Genomic DNA, 23,868 nt, shown 5'->3' with positions numbered 1-23,868 from the left:
CACCTCTTTTCTAATGCTGTTGTCATTCTAAAATGGCGGGTGGTTTTGGTAGTACATGTACATAAAACAGACACGTAAACAATCCAGAATAACCTGTAATATTTCATTGATTCAGAATATAAATTGTCTCGTGCTGTAAATTAACGCTCACATCAAATGTTACTCCATTAGTCTAAGATTGCGTCCAAAATTGCCACATTTTGAAAACAAGACATTAGGACATATTGAATATATTTTAAAAACGTTTGAATTTATTAATAGCAGCAGTTACTTTAATAAAATAGCATGACTGGTACTTGACAAATGTTGAAATCATTAACTGATAGAGTAGATGGCAGTTAATATAAATCGTTTTACAAATTTTTACGATACTACTTGGAAATATTGTGTCCTAAAAGATCTAAAGGATGCTGGACTTAATGGCAGACGTCCTCTTTTCATTTCTGGATTTATAACGATAGGCATTTTAAAGTAAGACGTTCAACTTTTTCTGAGGACCACCAACAAGAACAAGGTGTTCCTCAAGGAATCATACTTTCTGTTACACTTTTTGGCTAGACTTTCTATGTAGACGGTTTTCTTATCTGCTATCGATCAAAAAGTATGAAAACAATTGAAAGGCAACTTCAACAAAATTGAGATAAAATTCAAAAGTGGGCAATAGAAAATGGTTTTAAAGTTTCAAAGTCAAAAACTCGATGACTTTGTATTCATTTCGATTGCGGAAACACCATAATGACCCTGAACTTTACATAATTATCTGGTTCTAAAATTCAAGTAGTTGATGAAGCAAAGTTTTTAGGAATTATATTTGATAAAAAAAACTTTCTTTTATACCACATATTAAACATTTGAAAACTAAATGCCTAAAAGTTTTAATTTTATTAAAGGTTTTATCAAGTACAAATTGGGGATCAAATTCTTTTACATTACTGAAATTATACAGAAGTCTTATCCGATCAAAATTAGATTGTGGTTCTGTAGTATATTGATCTGCAAGAAAATCATCTACTGACTTATTGGTGGTGGTGGTGGTGGTGTTAGTAGTAGTAGTAGTAGTAGTAGTGGTGGTGGTGGTGGTGGTGGTAGTGGTAGTGGAAGTGGTAGTGGTAGTGGAAGTGGTAGTGGAAGTGGAAGTGGTAGTGGTAGTGGTAGTGGTAGTGGTAGTGGTAGTGGTAGTGGTAGTAGTAGTAGTAGTAGTAGTAGTAAATAGTAGAAGTTAGTAGTAGTTGAAGTAGTAGTAGTTAGTAGTAGTAGTAGTAGTAGTAGTAGTAGTAGTAGTAGTAGTAGTAGTAGTAGTAGTAAATAGTAGAAGTTAGTAGTAGTTGAAGTAGTAGTAGTTAGTAGTAGTAGTAGTAGTAGTAGTAGTAGTAGTAGTAAATAGTAGAAGTTAGTAGTAGTAGTAGTAGTAAATAGTAGAAGTTAGTAGTAGTAGTAGTAGTAAATAGTAGAAGTTAGTAGTAGTAGTAGTAGTAAATAGTAGAAGTTAGTAGTAGTAGTAGTAGTAGTAGTAGTAGTAGTAGTAGTAGTAGTAGTAGTAGTAGTAGTAGTAGTAGTAGTAGTAGTAGTAGTAGTAGTAGTAGTAGTAGTAGTAGTAGTAGTAGTAGTAGTAGTAGTAGTAGTAGTAGTAGTAGTAGTAGTAGTAGTAGTAGTAGTAGTAGTAGTAGTAGTAGTAGTAGTAGTAGTAGTAGTAGTAGTAGTAGTAGTAGTAGTAGTAGTAGTAGTAGTAGTAGTAGTAGTAGTAAATAGTAGAAGTTAGTAGTAGTTGAAGTAGTAGTAGTTAGTAGTAGTAGGTGTTAGTAGTAGTAGTAGTAGTTAGTAGTTAGTAGTTAGTAGTAGTTAGTAGTAGTAGTAGTAGTTAGTAGTAGTTAGTAGTAGTAGGTGTTAGTAGTAGTAGTAGTAGTTAGTAGTAGTAGTTAGTAAAAGGTGTTAGTAGTAGTAGTTAGTAGTAGCAGTTGGTATTAGTTAGTAGTAGTAGTTAGTAGTTGTAAAAGTAGAAGTTAGTAGTTGTAGTAGATGTAGTAGTTAGTAGTAGAAGTTAGTAGTAGTTAGTTAGTTGTAGTACTAGTAGCTAGTAATAGTAGTTGGTAGTAGTAGTTAGTAGTAGTAGCAGTTATATGTAGTAGCAGTTAGTAGTAATAATTAGTAGAAGTAGTAGTTAGTAGTAGAAGTTAGTAATAGTTGTAGTAGTTAGTAGTAGTTGTTGTTAGTTAGTAGTAGTAGTAGTAGTAGTAGTAGTAAGTAGTAGTAGTCGTTAGTAGTAGGAGTTAGTAGTAGTAGTTAGTAGTAGTAGTCGTTAGTAGTAGTCGTTAGTAGTAGTCGTTTGTAAGTAGTAATAGTTAGTTAGTAGTAGTACTTAGTTAGTAGTAGTAGTTTGTTAGTATTAGTATTTAGTTAGTAGTAGAAGTTAGTAGTAGTAGTAGTTAGTAGTAGTAGTAGTAGTACTGATATTTGCAAAATGCATCTTTTATCTCAATAACACTGATTTAACATGTCATGTAACATACAAAGTATTTGTATAAACCTACATTATAATTAAAACAACAAAGAATTGGGTTAGTTCATTACTTTGATGCATCACTGTTTTCTTTAAACACTACATATAAACGTCAAAATTCAGGAAAAGGTGTGTGTACGTATTCCTTACGTCACTTGAAAATATGACATGATTTGCCTTATTGTAAAGGTCGTAAACAAACATTTCTGTGTGGTTGTCAATACTGTAATTACGTCAAAATGTCAGTTGCTCAACGTCTAGAATTACGGACGACCATTAAATTTTGCGCAAGTATTGGTAAAACACCGTCAGATACCAACAAAAAACTTAAAAGGCAAGCGGGACAAGTTCAGTGTCACGAAGGCTTGTTTTTAAATGGGGCAAACGCTCTGTAGAGGGTGGGAAGACGATGACAACCGGTCAGGAAGACCTTCATCCGTAATGCCGGCGCATGCGACGAGGGTTGTCAAATATTAAGTGCACTGGTAAATATGTTACATGTACATTGCATATGAACAATAAAAAGTACAAAATACTTTGCATCAATCATTCCTCTATTGACAGTAAAACAAATAATGACATAAAAAGCAAATGTTATTTTACAATCAACAGAAAATTAATGCAATAACAGTAATGAACTGACCCAATTTTTTTGTCTTTTGTCGTGCGACGGTATTATGTTAGTAAGGTAACTTAGTGACAATTCTTTTTCACAACACTCTGGTTACACGGGTTTTTCTTTTGTTTTCTTATTTGAGACAGATTTCCCCTTCAAGTGATATATAATTCATGTTTTTCTATCAATAACTCTTGCGACAATAACTGCAGTGCACGAATTTCTTGGACAACCCTCGTATAATTTCACTTTTTTCAATGACGAAATTACTTTTTTAGGATTTACCCATGTGGTACCTCAATTTTATTTTTACTGACAATTCTGACAATGTCAGGCCCCGTGTTCACAAAGAAAAGATTAGGATCAGGATCAAGTGATCCTGATTTTATGTCAATTGTTTTATGTTATTAAAATTCATTGTGTTTTGCTGGGATAAAATAGTAAATATTCAAAATGTAAAAAACTGCTGATTTGCAAAGAAATCAAACTATTTGGAATAAAAGTAACAAATAACAAAACAAATACAAAAATATTCGGATCAAAATAAGGATCAATTTTAGGATAAGGATCAATATTTGGATCAACTGTAAAATGTCCGTATCTTAAATATCTAAAAATAACAATAAATTTATTCTAAAATTTCATTAATTTGCTACTGCAAGTCCATTTTTTATCAAATTAATTTTAGATATTTAATCTATGAGGATTAAAAATGAAGAATATTAGAGGTTTTCAATTTGATCCTGATCTTGATCCTGATCCTTAAATCTTTGTGAACACGGGGCCTGGCTGTTAAAAGAAATAGCAAAGCTGAAATAGATAAATAACTTAAAAGTCAAGAGTAGTAAAGAGAGAAAACTTACTTCTATTCCTTCAAATTCAAATTCCAATCATCAAATTTCGTCTCTAAATTTTTTTGTTTCGTTTTACAGTCTGAAAAATACATTCCTTCCCCTTCCGATAAATTGCTCTTGATGACATTTGGGCATATTAAAGTATCCTACGAGCAATAACTGCCGTATACTTTATGAAAAATTAAAAAGCATTGACAGCCATCACTCGTAAAATAAGTAAAACAACCCAGCGTTCCTTAGCAAGCTTCCAAGTTTTCCATTTTCCTAGCTCCTTTTCTGAATGTTTTCACTTCTGTCAACACTTATTTTTTGTCTGTTACAATCCTCAAATAAGTTTTCTTTCTTTTAAAAAGGTGTATGACTAACAAATCCAAATTATATCCTTCTGAATCTTACACAATTATTTTCCTCACATGAAATACAATACTTTAAAAAATGGCTGCCGCTTACATTTACAAAGCCAGGTCTAATATAAATTCGCAGTAAGTAATAGCAATATGGATGGATGGTTGGACTTTTTCTCCTACAAGAATTGTTTGTTTTTATTATTAAAACAAGCGATCATTCATATTTTTTTGATAAAATGAATAAATATTACCGTCATTTAACCTTGATTGGCGGACTTATTTTTCAGCTCAAGACTTCTTGTTTTAAATGAGAAATTCCGTCTAAATGGTGCTCTCAATGGGGGAAACAGATTTTAATATTAACGTTAAAATTATGGAAATTTCGTTTTAACTTGTTTTAAGCATAAAATAAAAAGAAAATTTGTCTGCTTGTTGCGTAAGATGTAATTTTATTTCATCTCGTGAACTTTAAAAACAGTATTCTCACTCGTGGCTACGCCACTCGTGAGAATACTGTTTTTAAAGCCCACTCGATGAAATAAAATTTCATCTTACACACAACCAAACAAATATCCTCTATATATTCTGCCATGGTTTACTATGCATACGGTGTCACAGTGAAAATATCTTTCGTTATGTTTACAAAATAATTTTTATACGTATATTTTTTTACTTTCTTGTACATTTAGCATAACTATTTAACGAAAGAAAACTAAAATGATATAAAGTATTCTATTTCGAAATTAATAAATAATTAAAAAAATATATCGGGCTATATTTGACCGAATTTACTTGTGGTGGCAGTGGTTACTGTACAGATCAGGGCCTGATCAGGGGATGTAACCGCTGCGAGGAGTTTGATAACAAGTATGTTGCAAATTCCTTAAGCAGGTTAAAGTGTCAAATAGTCCATGTAAACGATTTCAAGTGGATATGTAGTTGTGATGTTTACTTAAGGTACATAGTTGTGTACATTGGACTTTCTAAGGCATATTTGGCATTGAGAAACATGGTTGTCTACATCTGCATACATTCTTTGCCAGTAAAATATTTCTTTACGTAAAGCTAAGGTCCTTTCTCTTCCGGGATGTCCAACATTGTCATGTAATCCAACCAGAATATCTTGTCTGTAGCATTTTGGAATGACTAGTTGTTCAGTGTTGTTCTCTTCCAAATGTCTGTATAGAATACCTCGTCTTATCCTTAGATGTTTGAAATTTCTCCTCATCAGAATATCTTCTCTATCCCAGTTCTTTAATGGCAACTTCTTATCAATGACTGCTCTTCTCCATCTTTCTATGGTGCTATCTTGTCTTTGACTTCTCCTTATTTCTCGCATCTCTATCTGTGCCATAGGTGTTATAAAGTCTTGTTGTCTATACTCTAACACTCCTCGTGATTCTGTTTGTACTATAAACAAAGAAAAAATGAACGGTGTTAAACTGCTAGGTATTACTTATAAATGCGGCAGTTATGTTTTTTCCCTCGATTATATAGTTTACAAAGCCTTTCTAAAGCAACAATAAAAAGCATATAAAAAATAATATTTTCAGTTCTTGTAATGTTTTCTTTTTATACAATACCGAAATGATATCTCACATACACTTTCGCCGCATATTTGATCCATCAGTTAATAAATATTTTGACAAAACGCGCCAATCAGTAAGCAGCGCAATGACGTCATCCTGAGTATAAAACTCTGACGTCATTTTAAACATACAAGAATGATAAATTGGGCCTGATGTAAACACAATAGAATCCATTCTAAGACGTAGGTTTTTATTATTGAAAACATGATAAAATAACCTTTTTCTTGTTATTCTTTTTTGTTTAATAATTTCTATATTTTAGCAACAGTTGGGTGCGAAATCGAACAGCGCGTTACACGAAAATCGGCACCGAAGTTATTTCTGCTTGAAAAAATAAACTTAGTGATCTCCCTTTTTTTATCTTGTAAGAATAGAAATAATATCGGTCTGAGCGATGTTTATCGGCTATTAAACACTCGTGTTGTCGTTTTCATGCGAAAAAATAACCACTCAGGCCTAAAGCCTTCGTGGTAAATTCCGACGCATAAAACTCACTAAAGACCGATATTATTTCTTAATTGGACGAGGCGCTACACGTTTTGCAGCTGAATACCTTTTTTGTTAAATTTTGACATTTGTTGCTTTAAATAATGAGGAATTGATAAATAGTTGGCCCTGAAAATGAAAATGAGGCTTGATGGACTAGACTCAGTGGACATGTCCTCGATCAATTTTATTGTAAAATTACACCCAACAAATTAAACTTGCCTCGTATGAGTAATATTTTCCGTTGAAAAATATCACCAGACATTCTTCTTGTAAAACGTCATATTTTAAGCTGGGGAGCAACCATTAAACATAACAATAACAACATAGGTCATAGACCACCAAATCTCAAATTTTCTTAGGATAATGGACACGTCGTCGATCAGTTGATTTTGACATGATAATGTAAACAATTATTTAAAATAGTACTTGTATGACAAAATTTGGAGTTTATATTTAAAGGAAATGTGGAAAAAATAGAAATGAATTATTTAAGAGAGGATTCAATTATGTACTAAATTGTACTTACCATTCTCAGTATGTATTTCAGGTATTCTGGGTAGGGTAAGTATCCACAAAACATATAAAAGTCCAAGTCTTATTATTTTTTTACTGTTCATGAACATCAGAAGCAAAAGATACAGTACTGGAAATGTTATTGGCAGATACTTATTATATGCATGTAACTTTGAACGTATTTGAAACTTTAAGAACACATAGTAACAGTGAATGTATTTAGAAAAACTGTTTAACTTTCAACGTTTAACATATTTACAGACTAGTCACAGCATGAGTTTTATTCTTCCTGGCAGAATCTGCACACCCACTGAGATCCAGTGATGAGACTCAAATCTACCAGTGCTTGAACAGAGCTTGGCAAACACTCCCTGTGATACCATTTATCGCATGCGTCACACCCTACCCAGATATAACCGTCTATATGACCAACCATGCAAACAACACAGATACCATCATCCCTTTCCATGAATTCTTCAGAATTACTTTCTTCAATTTCAGGATCTTGTGCTGTATCTTGTACAATAGTAGTCTTATTGCTCTTCAGCAGACGTGCATGCTTGTAAGTGGCACGTTTTGTTACAGCAGCCTTCTTGGGAGCTGGTGGTTCAACTAATATGTGAGCAAGGTCAGCTGATATAATTCCAAGTTTAATCAGGGCATTTTCTTTGCTAGCTGATTCATGCTGACCTGCTACACTTGTGGATGGCTGATGGGTATTGGATTGTTCTTTAGTGGCAGGCAACAGTGCTTTTACCACATTCTTATTAAATGGGTATATCCCAGTACATTTGAAGGCTGCAGATACAGTAGCACCATTTATCTGGTTAAATGCTTGGAGTAATATTTTGCCAAACAGATTGCGGGGTAGTGTCCTTACACCAAGATACCCTAGTTGCAAGGAAAGCTCTGCCACTCGCTGCTTCAGTATGTGGAAGTAACCAACATCTTGTGGCTGTAATAGATGGGATGTGTGTGCCGGAAGGTACAGAAGATCAACCTTATATTTTGCAGCAAGATTTACAAATTCCATAGAAGTGTGGGTTGCGTGGTTGTCAAGTATAAGAAGTACAGGCCGACGGGCTCCTATGTATGGAACAAAACACCCTTCAAACCACTCTATAAACAATTGGGAATTAACAAATCCCTTTTCAGTAGACTTTAGCTGCCAAGAATCTGGTAAGCCATCATTGCAGTCTCTTGGAAGACACTGAGAGAATATTAACATAGGAGGGGTTGTTTGTCCACTGGCAGAAATTGCATTTATTAATGTTACATGCCCTGATAACATAACATAAGACTGATAAGCATGCCTTATTCCTTTTGGTACTATAACTTTTCTTGAAGGATTCAGCTTACCAGAAAATCCTGACTCATCACAATTATAAATGCGTGCAGGTTCTGACATTAGATGCCCTTCATCGAGACACTTCTCTAATAAGTTGAAGTATTCATCAACCACATCTTGAGTAATAATTGCCCTGGCATGTTCAAGAGGATGGGCAACTCTTAACCTAAGCTCACGGTGGTTTTTCAGAAAGCGTGTCACCCATCTTTCTGATGGTCCTTTACTGGGATCCATGCGCTTATCACCTCCACGACTGACAATAATCTCTCTTGCAACACTTTTTAGAGATAATCTAGAAAGCGGACAGCCTCTTGATGCCATGAATGTTGCATAATTAATAAGAATTTGTTCATCCACAGGCTTTAACATACATTCTTCCCCAAATTTTGTAATATATCCCTTGTATTTCCCATTGATATGGTTCTGTACAGTGGTGTAAGGAAGGCCTAATTCAGCAGCTGCTTTACGTATACTATAGCCCTGGGTCACAAGACGTTTTGCCTCACTATATATTTGATCTGGGTGGGTCCTCTGAGACCTAGGCATTGCTGAAAATATATTGTGGAGTGTCACCAAGGGGGAAAAAATATAGTGGTGTTAACCAAAGGAAAAAAAACAGTAAAATATAGTGGTTTCTAACCTATATGTTTATCTATCCTTTAATTTATTACTTTTTTACCTTTGATATAATGGAGAAAATGTCAAAAATATCTAATTATTCGTAGAAAAGCTGAAAAAATATATTTTAGATAAAATATGCATATGTTTAGCATCTTTTCTCAATGGCTGATCCCTGACCTAGATTACTGTAGGAAATCGACCCACCCCCTTCCTGGGAAAACAGCAAAAAACTTACTTAATTTTAATTTGTAGAATAAAATTTTTGTATAATTATCAAAATTAGTTATTTTTTGTCATTTTTATATATTTTGTAAAAATATTAGAGCTAAGGTGAAAATGTGCACTTACTTTTTTATTGGGTAGTGTCTACTTTCACTTCGCCATTGTTTTTAGAATCGTCTGCTACATGAACTTTGACCCCACATAAATACTCTTCAGTGGGAGGTTAGTAAAGTACTTACATGTGTTGGAAAAACAAAGCAAAGAAAGTTTGTGTTTTATCAAGTTTATTTATAAAAGATACAAAAAACAAAATTTTGATCGAGGACCTGGCTGATCGAGGACGTGTCCAATCACTCTACACTATGCAATTAATAGAGGATATTAAATGAGTGTAAGTTCATATTATTTTATTCAACGAGTGCAATAAATTCAGTATTGAACTTACACGAATTTTATATTCTATTTATCACATACCCAAAATAAAGACCGTTTAAAGTGAAAAAATTGTCATTTTTCATTGACGCGCCTATAGTATAACGCTAACATTTAGCGCGTCTTTACACTATGTTTGTATAACGCTAATTACGTCACGTCAAAATATATGCACGGCCGTGCAATACCATATTTACGGAGTCTCAAAATCGGCACGGGTGTGTGATAAATATAGATATTTTCAACTCTGAAAATAAAAAAAATAAGCTATATTGGGTACGATTTTGTCGACTCTGGAAATGAAAATTGAAAAATTGATGCAATAAACGCTGTGTGATATGTATTTAATATGGATAATTAAGATTTTTGAATCAAAAACAAGGCTAAATTAATGAGATTTGATCCGATACTGATTTCTATCGGTAATCTCGTGGTTTAAAAGTGCATTCGTTATATTTTATTTTGGATGTGGAATAAGTTATCGTCTAAAATGAATATAACGCATTGAATCATGGGAACACTTATTTGCTTTTTAATATAAAAGTAGAATTGAAGTTGTTTAGTACATGCAAGCATGCAAAAAGGAGACTAGTTTAGAAAACAACAATTTGAATGAGCAAGAACAAAAAAAAAAAAATCAAAGCACAGAAGGTGCTGAATTTGTTTGGGTCTCAGAATGTCTGTGAGATTATAAAACAATTTAATTGTTTTTGTATAGTGCCACCAATGCTTTCCAGCGTTTTAATTGTAGTAGATTTGCTATAAGACTAATTGCAACACTGATATTCAATCCAATGTTTATTTGATTTAAACAATTTGAAAAAATAATGAGTTGCCTTAACTGGGATTTGAACTCCAGACCTCTCGCTTCCTAAGCGAGCGCGCAAACCCATCGGCCACGGTGAATATTATATGTTAATGGCCTGAATTCTAACTTAGGGTTTGTAACGACGCTAACTGTTGTTTAACACTTGTGTAAATAATCATGGCGCTTACTATAAGCATGTTTATCTATAAAGAATAAAACAATATTAGAAATCTTCGACCATTCGGGAATTATTTTGCTTGAAAATTAATGCGCCTGTCATGTACAGTGATCTCGCCCTTTTTCTGCCTTAGTGTTACATATAAAGGGAAGTAACCGCTTCAATAAAGCGGACTACTTTCGGCATTTGCAATTAACAGCATTAGAGTCTGAAATTTCGCTACCATTATTTGTTTGGTCTGACGACCCAAACAAATAAAAACCACAACCCCCCCCCCCACACACACACACGCGCACACACACACACACACGCACACACACACACACACACACACACACATGCACCACCACAACAACAACTAAAAAGAGATATACGAGTGCTTAGGGTGTGTAAACCATCTGCATCTCATTTATAAACAATGACTATGGATAAAAAATATCAGCTTAAATGGATTTATATAAGTGTAGCTGTTTTTTTTTTGTATATTTCCTTTTTTTAAAGGTGGGTGGCCATATAGGTACCTCTTTTCGAAATTTACTTTAAAAACAGTACCCGTGTTGCACATGCAAATGTTTTTTTTCTGGCGACATACATCGGACATACATCGGAACATAGAATATTTTAATACTGGCCATAGCTTTCGCAGAAGTGGAGGATCTATCGCAGCTATGGAACAGAATTAATGCATTTATTCTATCTTGCTTGATGACATTGGAACTTGCATTATGCTTAATTCCATCTTGCTTGATGACATTTGAACTTGCATTATGCTTGATTCCATCTTGCTTGATGACATTGGAACTTGCATTATGCTTAATTCTATCTTGCTACATGACATTAGAACTTGCATTATGCTTAATTCCATCTTGCTTTATGATATTTAAACTTTGCATTATGCTGGATTCCATTTCTCATTATTTCATTCAAACATTTCGTAGTGACCTATTCTTTCATTGAGTGATAGCTATGAAACTGGAACAAGCCATTTGGAATACTAAAATGATAACGCCATATACCTTTATATATAAGCTACCTTTCTTCATGCTCTATACAAACCATTTACGGTTTAGTGTTTTTTGTATTACTTTTATGTAGAAGTCATTTAAAATTGACTATTTTTTGTTCCCTGATGGATTTTGTTAAAATGTGACTTATTTGATTTATAGCTCGCATGGCGTGATTACTATAAGCTTTCGCTTATATCCTTTATTGCTTAATAAAGCTCGGTGTCTGGGGCTTTGTGGGTTATGTTTGATCATCTTACATTATGATAAACAATTTAAACTATGTCTAGCGATTTGTGAACTGTTAAGGGGCGAGAACTCTGTTATCGATATCAACGGAATTTCTCACGATTCGCCTATCATCGGAATTTTCCGTATAGATACTGCGTACATGTATATATAAATAATTGCAGTTGAAAGAATATAAATACAAGTAGTAAAGGATTATGCAATATAATTTTATATATGTATGCAGTCTAATAGAAAAAATATGCTCGTAAACAGTTATTCAATGGGGCAGTTATACGTACAGTGGCGGATTCAGGCCCTGGCTTAAGGGCTGCACCTACCCCCCAAATATACGTTCATGAGCTGGGATGGAATATATACGTGTCAGTTTCATGCAATAGCTTTCTTAGTAAAACATATTATGCTGTCATCCAGTTGTTAAGCACCGGCCTAGGTACTGCGAAGGTCTTTATCTAATGACTTTGACATATAAAAAAGCAAAAATTATTGGCCTTTTAACTTAATAAATGTCTCAGAGTCACTAATAGTGGCGAATAGGTATGTAACACATAAAAATATACATGTATAATAAGGAAAGAAGGAAGTTGTTTATTTTTGTAACATGTGCATAGTCAATTACAAATGATCGGCGTCACGACAAAACCAACATAATGGGTTTTTGCGATCAGCATGGATTCAGGACCAGCCTGCGCGTCCGCGCGCTGTCTGATCAGGACCCATGCTGTTCGCTATCAGTTTCTCTACTTGTAAAAGGGTTGGAAAGCGAACAGCATGGATCCTGATCAGACTGCGCGGACGCGGTCAGTCCCCAGGTCTGGATCTATCCATGCTGGGTCGCAAACCCATTATGTTGTTTTTGTCGTGACGCGCTCAAATTTGGGCATATGGTGTGTCTGATTATAGATCAGACATCCCTGCACACACGGCACCACATTCACATACATTTGTGCGTATTTAACTATGTGTGAAGATATTTTTATCTTTTAATTCACTCAAATGATGTATTAGAAATGCCTATGCATGTAATTCTACATTTATAAACCAAACTGTTAAGTGAGGCTATCATTGCATTATCTCGTTATATACATGTCTTATTCTACTATCATACGTAGTCTAACGTATACGTAGTGAGTAAAGGACATAATGTACATCCTGTTACTGATAAAAAGAAATATTCTTTATATTAAGATTTAGTATATTTCTATTTATAAAGTAGACATCGTCCCAAAATATTAAATTACTAAATCGATTAGTATTTATCATACTGCCCACTCCCACAGTGTAATATGGATATATATTAAACATCCCTACTATTTGTTGTTAACAGCCTAGCCTCCTGTATATTATTTTTATCTTTCTTATATTTACATGAAATTAAAAAATACTATATTAGTTCTGTACTGTAACTAATATCTCTAGTGTAGCTAGCGTGGAGAATTAATATCTGATGATTCGTTAAGTCACGAAGTATAGTAAGTCTTTTCGGGACTCGAGAGCTGACCTTAAACAACTCTTATATCGTGCACAGATATACTAGTTAGTCACTCTGACCTCAGGCTACTATGATCGTGTGTCTCATAGTGCAGTCCTTTGGCTTCTATTGGTCCAGCGATAGCTCAGGACAAGTGAAAGTGTCCAGAGATATCGTAACGCAGACTAGATCATTAATTATACAATTCAGAAATTTATACCACGCGACTAAGAATATACACCGTTAAATCAATATTCAGATATACGATACACCAATGTCGATTCTCCATTTAAACTGAGAAAAAATTAACTGTTTTATGAATAGACCTATACTTATGACACAATTAATCTATGTTGAAAAATACCTCTAGAGTAGTCTCCTCTAAGTTGGAGCGTGAGTGACATAGATCTTTAAGAGGATTTTACAATACGTCCCATAAATTCATAACATTAATTTATTCAATTTTTAGGACAATAGATGACTAATAGCACCAATTTGTTTTATTTATGATACCTTCCGAGTAAATAAAACATATTGGTTCATTTTGTTTACTTATAAACAAACAGCTTCTTATACTGGATATAATCAAATAATGTTGTTACATTTAATTTTTATTGCTTTTAATGCTACTTATGTATAACTATTTTATCGTATCGATGTAATGGACTTTCAACTGTCTCTAATTTATTTTTACAGGTACAATGTGCACATATTCGCCTAGACTAGATACCAATTATAAGACAACTATGCAGCACGTTCTATTAGTTGACATATATACGCGATTATTTAAATATCGCGTTTCACGAGTCACGGGTCAGATACATTACATTGACTTGACGTTCATTGTATAACATTCCTCTTGTGACTATTTCTCATGTACAGTGTGCATGATACATTACATCGCATTTTATATTATAACGAATCAAAATAAACTCTCGCAGTTATCGTATTCTTTTAATCAATTTATTCAGAAAGGTAATCCATTATAGATTACCTAATATCTAATTTCTCATATGGCTCTCAAGTATTTGTTGTCAGACAAATAATCTCATATGTTTTTAATGAGTTCTAGCAATGATATCTGACTATATCTTTGTACCAAACAATAACTTTTATAATAATGCACTTTTTACGGACAGGAGTATAATAAGTATAGCGACAGACAAGTCGCTCATTCTTAAGAAAGATAATTACACTCAAATAAAGTAGTACTAAATGTGAGAGTTTTATGAATTATTTATCTGCGTACGCATGCTAACGAACTATAACAATATCGATTATCCGATTAGTACTCACGTATCATTTTCAAGCTCTCTTACTCGTAATTCGCAACACAGTACATGATGTACTACTATCATTATTCTATTACTCTGTAGCGATCTAATGTCTAATAGTATAATCATCAGTAATGCTCCATAAGAACGACCTCGGATTATAATCTGGACTATTATTTCGCGATTGATATTAGTACACTCCTCCTTGCACACTCTCGAGTGGGCATATAATTAATGTCGGTGGACATCAGCGGACTTGTAGTAACTTCGATGGCCATCCATATATATTGAGAACATCTCATGTGCGCATATCATCCTTAACGAATATATCTCGTACCATGCGAGTTCTTAAGATTAACGTTGCCACGGCGACTCCAGTATATTTACTGCGGGATATAGAAGGAAGTTTTGAAAATAACCATGACATTGGCGCGCATACTCTCTCTAGAATAAATTAGTAAGATATAACTCCACTACACATGTTCACCATGTTAAAGTGCTCACACCGTATCAAGTCCTTGATGAGAGTCATAGGTTAGTATCCCTTTAAAAATTACTTTTCGCTTGCTGTTGCTCATACGATATGTCATCCATTCTGCGACGACTCTTCCAAAAAGAAGTGATAAGTACAAATTGTATAACGATGAAAGCAACAGTTGCCACTGTTGGAGATGCAAGTTATTAAAGAGATCTAATATACATGTGTTAATTCACAATGCTCGCTTCTCAGAGTATACTCTATACAGAGAACACGCAACTTGTCGCTCTGATGTTCGTTATCGTTTCTTCTTGTATTAATTTCTTACTATTTAAATTAATTCCTCGATTTTCTATGCAAGTCGCCTCGAGAATAACATAACTAACTCGTGTTATGTATCAACACCTTGAGTTGTACATAACGGAGACCGGAACGTGTCCTCGTTTATTCTCATCGATCGTCACAGATACGAAGGATTACAATCCTGGCGTTACAGGGTATCGAGAAGAATGATTATTGGCTCCCCTAGCAGATAGCGCTCTGTCATAATATGAACACAAATTATTGCAACTCGCATTAGGGCCTATGGCTTCTATTACTTTACATCATGATCTTAGCTGCGTACTCGTCATACGAGAATATATACTATAAGTGATAAATCTAGTCGTTGTCATCTTCGTTGTCGATGCGCTTAATGATTACATTGCGAATATTCGCATATTCTCTATTTTTATAGCCAGTGTTAATAGAGTATATACATGTGTTAATGACTATGAAATGCATCTCAAAATATCTCATTCTATAAATATCCGGCCAATTGACCTAGATCATATATTATTAGTAAAATGTTATAAGATCTAGTCATGTTGTCATCAAAACACTATAAAAGTCGCGTATCCCGAATAAATTCTAGAGTAGCAAATTTAGAAACTGTCTACTCTAAGATCATGAAACCATTACTCATAGTTTTAACATACAGTATATCTATATTAGAACTAATAGCTAAAGAATTTATTCTTAAACACTCACTACAAAGCGAGCTAGAATAGGCAGTTGCCTATAACATAAGATCCATACTTAAAATCATTCCTATCACATAATAATGATTATAGACGAGATTTATCCGCCAGGTGTTGTATAGAGGTGACGGAGGAAGAACTAGACATAAGGTATAGTGTCATTTACGGATTGAAAGTATTGACATTCATTATTCTTCTCGTATGATTATAATTACATGGGCAAAACCGAGGATTTTCATTATCTATAGTATTAACAGCGCTAGATATAGCACATATTTATCCGCTTCGTTCGGTATCATGATATTGTGACTAGTCCTCGATAATTCATGTGCAAAACACTATTGATGAGATTAAAACAATAGCGTCTAATTCTGTTGACCATTAGCGCACAAGACCTGGTGCAACTCGAAGCTGGGGATAAGTGTGTCGAGAAAAGATTGTTAGTAAAATAGATTGAGTGAGACTATATCGCCCGTTAGTTTTCATAGTGTTCAGTATATGTGTTACTCTGAACCATTTTTATTTCGCTTCAAATCCAATCTAAATTATCTCTTCATTTCCTCCACTCACGTCACTAATACTCTCCTATATAGTCTAATGGCACTTTTGTCATTACAAAACTCTTTGTATCCGAAGTTAGAACAGCAGAATTGATATTTGCTATCATTTTATCTAGAGAAGAAATTAATGTTTTATATAACAAACAACATATACACGCACTCAGCTCTCTCAAAAATTCAAGAAATATCGATCACGACGCTAAGATAGATCCTAGTAATTTATTCACAGTTTAGTGCGGTGAATCATACACAGTATACATAATATATATATATAAATTATGTTCTAGAAAGGCATGTTGCTGAATAACGCCTTTTCAGTAGATACTAAACATAATTGACTAAGTTACATAAGACTTTACAACACATGACATAGCAGATGTTCTACACTTATAGTGTATCGGCTCTTGGCATAGACAATGGAAATGTAAGTCAGCATGTGACCTCTATACAATGTCATGCATTTTTCCTCTCGAGGGTTTAATGAGTGTCCATATGTTATAAAACAATCCTCCTTTTATCACTTTAAGGACGAACTCTAGCAGCTACCTCTCTCGAGATATTGCGTTGTAAAACTCCAAAATTAAATTATTATGCTCATAATCATGTCAGCGATATTATACCCATAGCCGGCTTTTATTATTCTCTCGCGCTCGCTATGTAAAATTCCTTGGCACTTGGATTATTAATCATACTGCTACGATCTCTCTCAACATGAAGGGGTTTTCTCTCAAACATTACACTCGATCTTTATTAAATTCAATTATATTATCTATTCAAGTTGTAATACCTCTCTCCTCATGACTCACCTCGATTAGGTCATAGCATGTCTAAAAGAAAGTGTTGACCTTACTTTACTCAGTTTTTATAATAAAATTAAATTGACGTAGGTCTATGACGAGATCTTATCGAGTATGTCAGTCTGACATATATAGGTTCTTACTTACAAGTCGTTTTTCGGAGAATGTGAAGCTAGTAATCGCCGCAAGACTCTCATGCTTCCTGGTGTTTGACTATTGGTATCTCCAGTATATTATACGGGATAAAGATCGCTGCTCTTAATATACACTCTCGTCTGTCTTTGTCGAGAACTTGCGATTAATTTGTTTAGTCTCCGTAATCCATTTCTAAATTTACTCTATGATGTGTGACAAGTATCTGACATGAATAGACGATGTTAATTGAAATAATACTTACCTATCAACTGGTCTAAATGTGTAAATGCTCAGTTGTATTATATGAACTCGATTGAGAGTGGCCTACAAGCTAATTTCTTGTATAAGAGAAAGTAGGCTTATGACGGATTCTCCTTTTTAGTCATTATTGCACTGGTGTGTATACATTGACAGTCCGATTAACACAGTTTACGCTATAGCTTTGATGAACACTCGATATTGCATCTTCGTGTATCGCTCCGTGTTTGGGAAAGTTACTGAAGCACTCGTAAACTGTAGCTCTCTCTTATAGATATATTGAGAACAACATTTTCTCTCAGTTGATTACCCCCTGAACGAAAGGATTTTAAAAAAAATTCACCGAAAATTTGATACTCAACCACAGTAATTAGTGACAGCAATTGTTTTTCAGAAACAGCATAATGACTTCACTATCAGTATCAAAGATTACCCCTGTTAAAATTGAAAAATTTCTCTGTTAGTCATACCGAAATAAGAAAATTTAAATGTTATTATCTTTATAATTAAATTCAAATATTTATAATCTTAAAAACTTCACACCAGAAGTTAATAAAAAAGCTGCTTATTTGTACAGCTTGACGCTAAACAAATTTTGTTGAAAAAAAAAATCAGACAGGTGTGTCCGACCGAGGCCGAGCTGTATTCAAATCACTTGAACTGAACTGCTATGAATTCGAAAACCACCAGGGACTTTTTATTCTTTCATGTGGAAAAACCTATCAAGCTAGTTTCAAAATGTCGATGGGTTTCTCTGCAGGTGCAAGCGCGTTTTGCCTGAAATAATGCACAATTTAAAGGCGCACCTGAGGTCCTCGCCCCTAGTAAAGCTAATGTGTAGAGTGAAAGTTTCAAAAGAAACCACAAAAAAGCAGTCATTACCCAGAACATGCATAACCACAGCTAACTTAGAGCATAGCTAGCCAAAATGAATTCAAGTTAATAGATTTCTACATTTTTTTGCGTAAAAAATAGGGATAATAATGAACATAAAGGAAAATGTAAGAAATTATTTCAGATATTATGATCAATTAGGTAACATGTTTAACTGAAAAGTAGCTTCCGCAATGTAACATTTCAAATTATATGTTATATTGGACATGACACAATGTATTCTTAATAATCAAAAGCAACAGAACATTGCTATACACCGCAAATGATCTGGGTTTTTTATCTAGCGCAAGTGATTATTCCATAAAATAGAAATAAATTGACAAAATTATCCCTGTGAAAAGACTGCCAAAAATACAACTGCGTCGTATCATATTTTATTTTTCAACTGCGTCGTATCATTTCGTAAAAATCATTATTTTCTTAGAAAATAAACATCTCTTTTTAATGAAATTTTAGTAAATGATCCAAAATTATATTTCAAAGTTTATGGTTAACTCGGAAACAAATATATAATTGATTTGAAGGAAAAAACGATAGATAAAGCAATATGAACTGCGTCGTATCCACACATTTTAATAAAAATTCTGCCTGCTTCGAGTTGCAAGTTCGCTATAACTTTTGTTTTGCAAAATAGTTGTGCAAACAACATATACCGAACGAAGCGGAAAATAGTGTAGCGTGTTAATACATATATCTGGTTTTCAGTTATTTCCAACTAAAAGAGTTATAAACAAAAACATACGTTTTTCGTTCAAAGATGGCGGCGTTTGTTTACATTTTGTAGGATACGACGCAGTTTTGATTCCCAGCCCTGATTTAATTAGTTGGATCAGCACGAGGTTGCAATTGCAAGGCTGCCCATTTGTATTTAGGTAGTTAAGTTTACAGAAATTTCACGATGCATCCAATTTAGTTTTAATAACTGTTCAGTCGAATTTATTACTTAACTGTGATATTGAAAACTTTTACAAAATACAATGCAATGATTTTGTCAACATTAAAAATAAACTTTATTTCACTAAATATGCATTTTAAAAAACATTGAAATTACACATTATTTCGCATTTTGAAGAACAGTCACATAATGATATTAACATATTGAGCTTGTTAAAACAGACAAGGTAAATTCTGAAATATTTTACCAAATTTTGTATTGAGAGAAAATAGTTGATTGCTTTTAAACATATCAACTGGTATTAGAATCTATTATTTACAAAATAAAAGCAATATCTACTGTATACATACCGATGTCATAATTATGTATTTAAATTCTTTGAATATGTTAAATTTTTATACTGTCCTTTGTTAGTTTAGTTTATACAAATTTATGTTTGTTCGATTGTGTTGGAGGCTATACACTTATTGAAACACTCTCGAATCCGTTCCTGGAACCAACCAGTACTTAACAATTAATGTAAAGTTTCTTGCTCAAGGAAACAAGGAGGGTTTGAACACACACCGTATTACTAGTCCAACGCGTTAACCACTCGGCCACGCCGACACTATGTTCTTTGTTGAGGGCCTCGTGGAAGTATGATGATGTTAAAATGAGATAACTCGTTAAATAAAGTCATTACTTTATTATAATTTGCTAACCTCAACTAATATATGTTTTGTAAATGATGTTAACGTGGAACTAAGAACAATATCAGTTTTGAATCTGGTGCTCTTATAGTCTCGTTTTCATTTTCAGAGTCAAATGCATATCTTACCCGGTACTACAGCTAGCCTCATTTCCATTTTACAACCATACATGACTTTATTATCTATATTTGGTAATCCTCGTATATTATCGGCCATGTGTTCAACAACACATTATCTTACATTAAAACGTCACAGGAAACGTCATGTGTAACAAGACAATGGTCTTATGATAACAAGATACAGAACGAATCATAGAAAAACATCTGCGAGTATTATTTTTATGTAGCATTGTAGAATATTACATGATTATTAATTTCCGTAAAGTCCGATGTGAAACGACATACGATGTGCTGATGCAGGATGTATATCTTTACTAATGCACAGGTCTCCCATATTGAAATAAAAAAGTGTACAAAAAAGAGAAAGATTTGTGAACAGCTACGTATTGGTCCGAAATAAAATAATGCTTATGCTCTTGTCTTGGTGGGGGAATATATCAATGCATCGGTGCACAACTTTTTATTTCCCAACTATGCTTATAATTAAATAAACATAATTTTTAGATTATCATTTGCGAATCTGTTTAAAATAATACATGTAACCCTTACATGTAATGTATTTTATATTTCTGATAAAAGAAGTTCTAAGGTATACTTTATATGTAAAGAAGACATAGTATAATATCTTCAACGATATCCATCTAACACTTATTTTCAGATGGGATGATACGAACATTTTCTTGAATGAAAATTGTTTTAGAAGAATAATTATATCCATATATAAAATTTCATTTAAGTGTTGTTACATCCATAATAACAACATACAGGATATTTTATTCAATACTTATATCATAACTGGATTTAAAGATTAAAGCGTTTAAACGGTTATAAATGTTTGGTAGTTTTTCTTGAAAATAAGGGAGGCACAATTGTAAACAAGATTATTGGTATAGCCCTCCATCAAATGGTATAAAATTCCAAAAAAATATTTCCCAGTCCCATAACATATTGACTTCAAAGTCTTAAAATGCAATGATAAAATGATGTCCAAATCTTGTAAAATTACTAAAACCGTGGAAAAACACTTAAATTTGTTTATGTCCATTTGTATATTAAAGATATTTTACCTATAGATAATTGTATGGGCATCGCTTGACTACAAAAGCGACAAAAATCAATATTTGCTTTCTATACAATTCATTAATTAAATAGATAAGTTTAATATTAATAATAAAATAAGAAACAAAATAAAAACAGATAAAGCAACTCACTGTTTTAAATTTTTTATCCAGTTAGAGCAAAACAACACAGTCCATCATGATAAACAAAACAGTCAATTAAGACAAGATTCTATACGAGCGCGTTTGTTAATATGCATTAATTAAATATCAGACATAGATATATACATGTAAGTGCTGTTTATCTATTTATAAAATGAAGTAACTTATATCAATCAGTACATGCGGTCACGACACGACACCGACTAGTACAGGACTACACTAAACAGTGATATCAGCAACGCTTGTAATGAATTACATATAGACGATTTCATTAAAATTTACGATTTACCTGTGAGAATTTTAACATACGACGAATAAGGAATAACTTTTAAAAAAGGCCACAGGGGCAAATGTCACGGAATGACGTTGTGAGATATTATACAGGAGTGGTTTTTATCAGTTTAAAAATTCTTTTTTTCTTTCTCTATAAAAAACAAACCAAATTGTGTGTTTAGTTTTAGTACAAAAATTAATAACACACATATATTATAATGAAATAAATAATGAAATAAAAATGGTACAATATGTATAAAGAGGAAGACCTTTGAAGATAATATTAATTTTGTTATTATTATAAATGTGCGATTTTCAAAAACATAACCAATATGAAGTTGTTTTAATTGTTCATACTTGCTTTTAGAAAATGATGACACAAATGAAAACAGTTTTATTATTTTATAGATCACCTTTGAAGAGTGATTGGACCTTTTTAAAAAAGGCGTTCAAATAAATTAAAATGAAGTTGAATAAATTAAAACATAACAATGATACAGCATCTAATGACAACTAATGTTTAAAGCTTCTTTTTAATAACAACTGAAAAAAGTATAGACAAAAATGATATTGTATCAAACTGTTGTATGTCTTTACACTCAGTTATTTTACAAATAAAATAATAAAAATATGACTTAGGGATTGACAACAAAACATCAACAAACAACAACAACAACAACAAACAAAAGTTTGACAACAACAAAAGTTTGATTTTATAACATAAATGTTCAATAGCAAGAAACCATAACCTTCCTTTATAATGTGTCAGTGAACCTGGGAGAGATTTAAAATTATAGCTTTAATCATACATTTATTAGCTAGCACTAGCAGAGTTTTAGACCCATTCTAACAGTATCAGTCCATTCATTTACTAATATTTAAAAAAATACTGACATTAATAAATAATAATTTTTCAAGATGTGCAATATGGTTCATTTAAATATTTAGGTGGTAAAGGCTATTTGGGAATAATTTTACAATCAACAGCAACAAAAAAAAAAGAAACAAAACAAACAATAAATATAAAGCATAAATGCCATAAAAGAAGATTTGTATTTTTTTTGCTGTTTATTCTGGTGTAGGTGGGCGGCTTTTTTTAAAATTTTAAAAAATACGTTTTTATTTATTCCGCTATAAGGGATACGTGTTCCTCTGTTATAGGGAACTTCCGCGTTTACACTCCCATTTTACAAATTATTTTACACCTAAACTTACTAAATTTGTATTATTTGACGTCTGCTCAATACATGATCGATGAGCGAATACACGAATAGTTTAGGTTAGTGTCGAGCTAGACCTGCGGGCTATATTCACTTCACTTGGCAAGCAGTTTAACTAATTTAATAGATTAATTACATGGGTTTCATTATCTAATTATTGCTTTTAATTTACCTCCAAAACAATGATGTAAGAGGTCATTTAATCACCTCGTCTGTATAATTTTAAAAACTTGTAGTTTGTACATGAATGTTCTGTTTCGTGTCCCGAGCTAAGTTTTTAAAATACGGAAAAATGTTCAAGATAGAATAACTGAAAACAGAAGCAAAGATTAAAGGTGGAAAATGTTCGCATGAGGTTTTTAAGAAACATGCGGTTTGATTAAAATTTTAGATTCTCACCGGGGAAGATCTAAGCGTGTTAATACACAGTACGAGTCACGCAAGCATAATTTCCCTTATTTCTGAAACACGTTAGAAAACAGCATTAAAAAAAATATCTTCCGTGTAAAAGGGAATGCCTATAACAAACTTAGCTGGAACGAGTCTAGGCGAGCGTGGAAAGTTTGAGGCTCAGACTGTGGTAAATGTTCGATCTAGGATTTTTAAAAAAAATTTGAAGTCCGCGTCCACGACAAAACCAACATAATGGGTTTGCGACCAGCATGGGCGAATCCAGACCAGCCTGCGGCATCCGCGCAGTCTGATCAGGATCCATGCTGTTTTCGCCGATATCAGTTTCTTCTCTTGCTTGTTTATAGGGCTTTGGTAAGCGAAAACAGCAATGGATCCTGATCAGACT

General features: G+C 33.2%; 1 protein-coding gene across 1 annotated transcript; it reads right to left on the bottom strand.

Moving 5' to 3' along the window:
* Nucleotides 1–6,551: 6,551 nt before the first annotated feature.
* On the bottom strand, nt 6,552–9,453 carry LOC132745319 (uncharacterized). Its single transcript, XM_060734211.1, has one exon. The coding sequence runs from the start codon at nt 8,797–8,799 to the stop codon at nt 7,186–7,188; it is 1,614 nt and encodes a 537-aa protein (XP_060590194.1). The 5' UTR covers nt 8,800–9,453; the 3' UTR covers nt 6,552–7,185.
* Nucleotides 9,454–23,868: the final 14,415 nt, after the last annotated feature.

This window comes from Ruditapes philippinarum, unplaced genomic scaffold (assembly GCF_026571515.1).
Source record: "Ruditapes philippinarum isolate M1 unplaced genomic scaffold, ASM2657151v2 ctg6656_1_1_1_1, whole genome shotgun sequence".
In the NCBI taxonomy this organism is placed as follows: domain Eukaryota; kingdom Metazoa; phylum Mollusca; class Bivalvia; order Venerida; family Veneridae; genus Ruditapes; species Ruditapes philippinarum.
This window is presented reverse-complemented; position numbering and strand designations above follow the sequence as displayed.

Bases quoted from the DNA above. Each gene is read 5' to 3' on its own strand.
- LOC132745319 (XM_060734211.1), bottom strand. From the start codon at position 8,799: ATGCCTAGGTCTCAGAGGACCCACCCAGATCAAATATATAGTGAGGCA.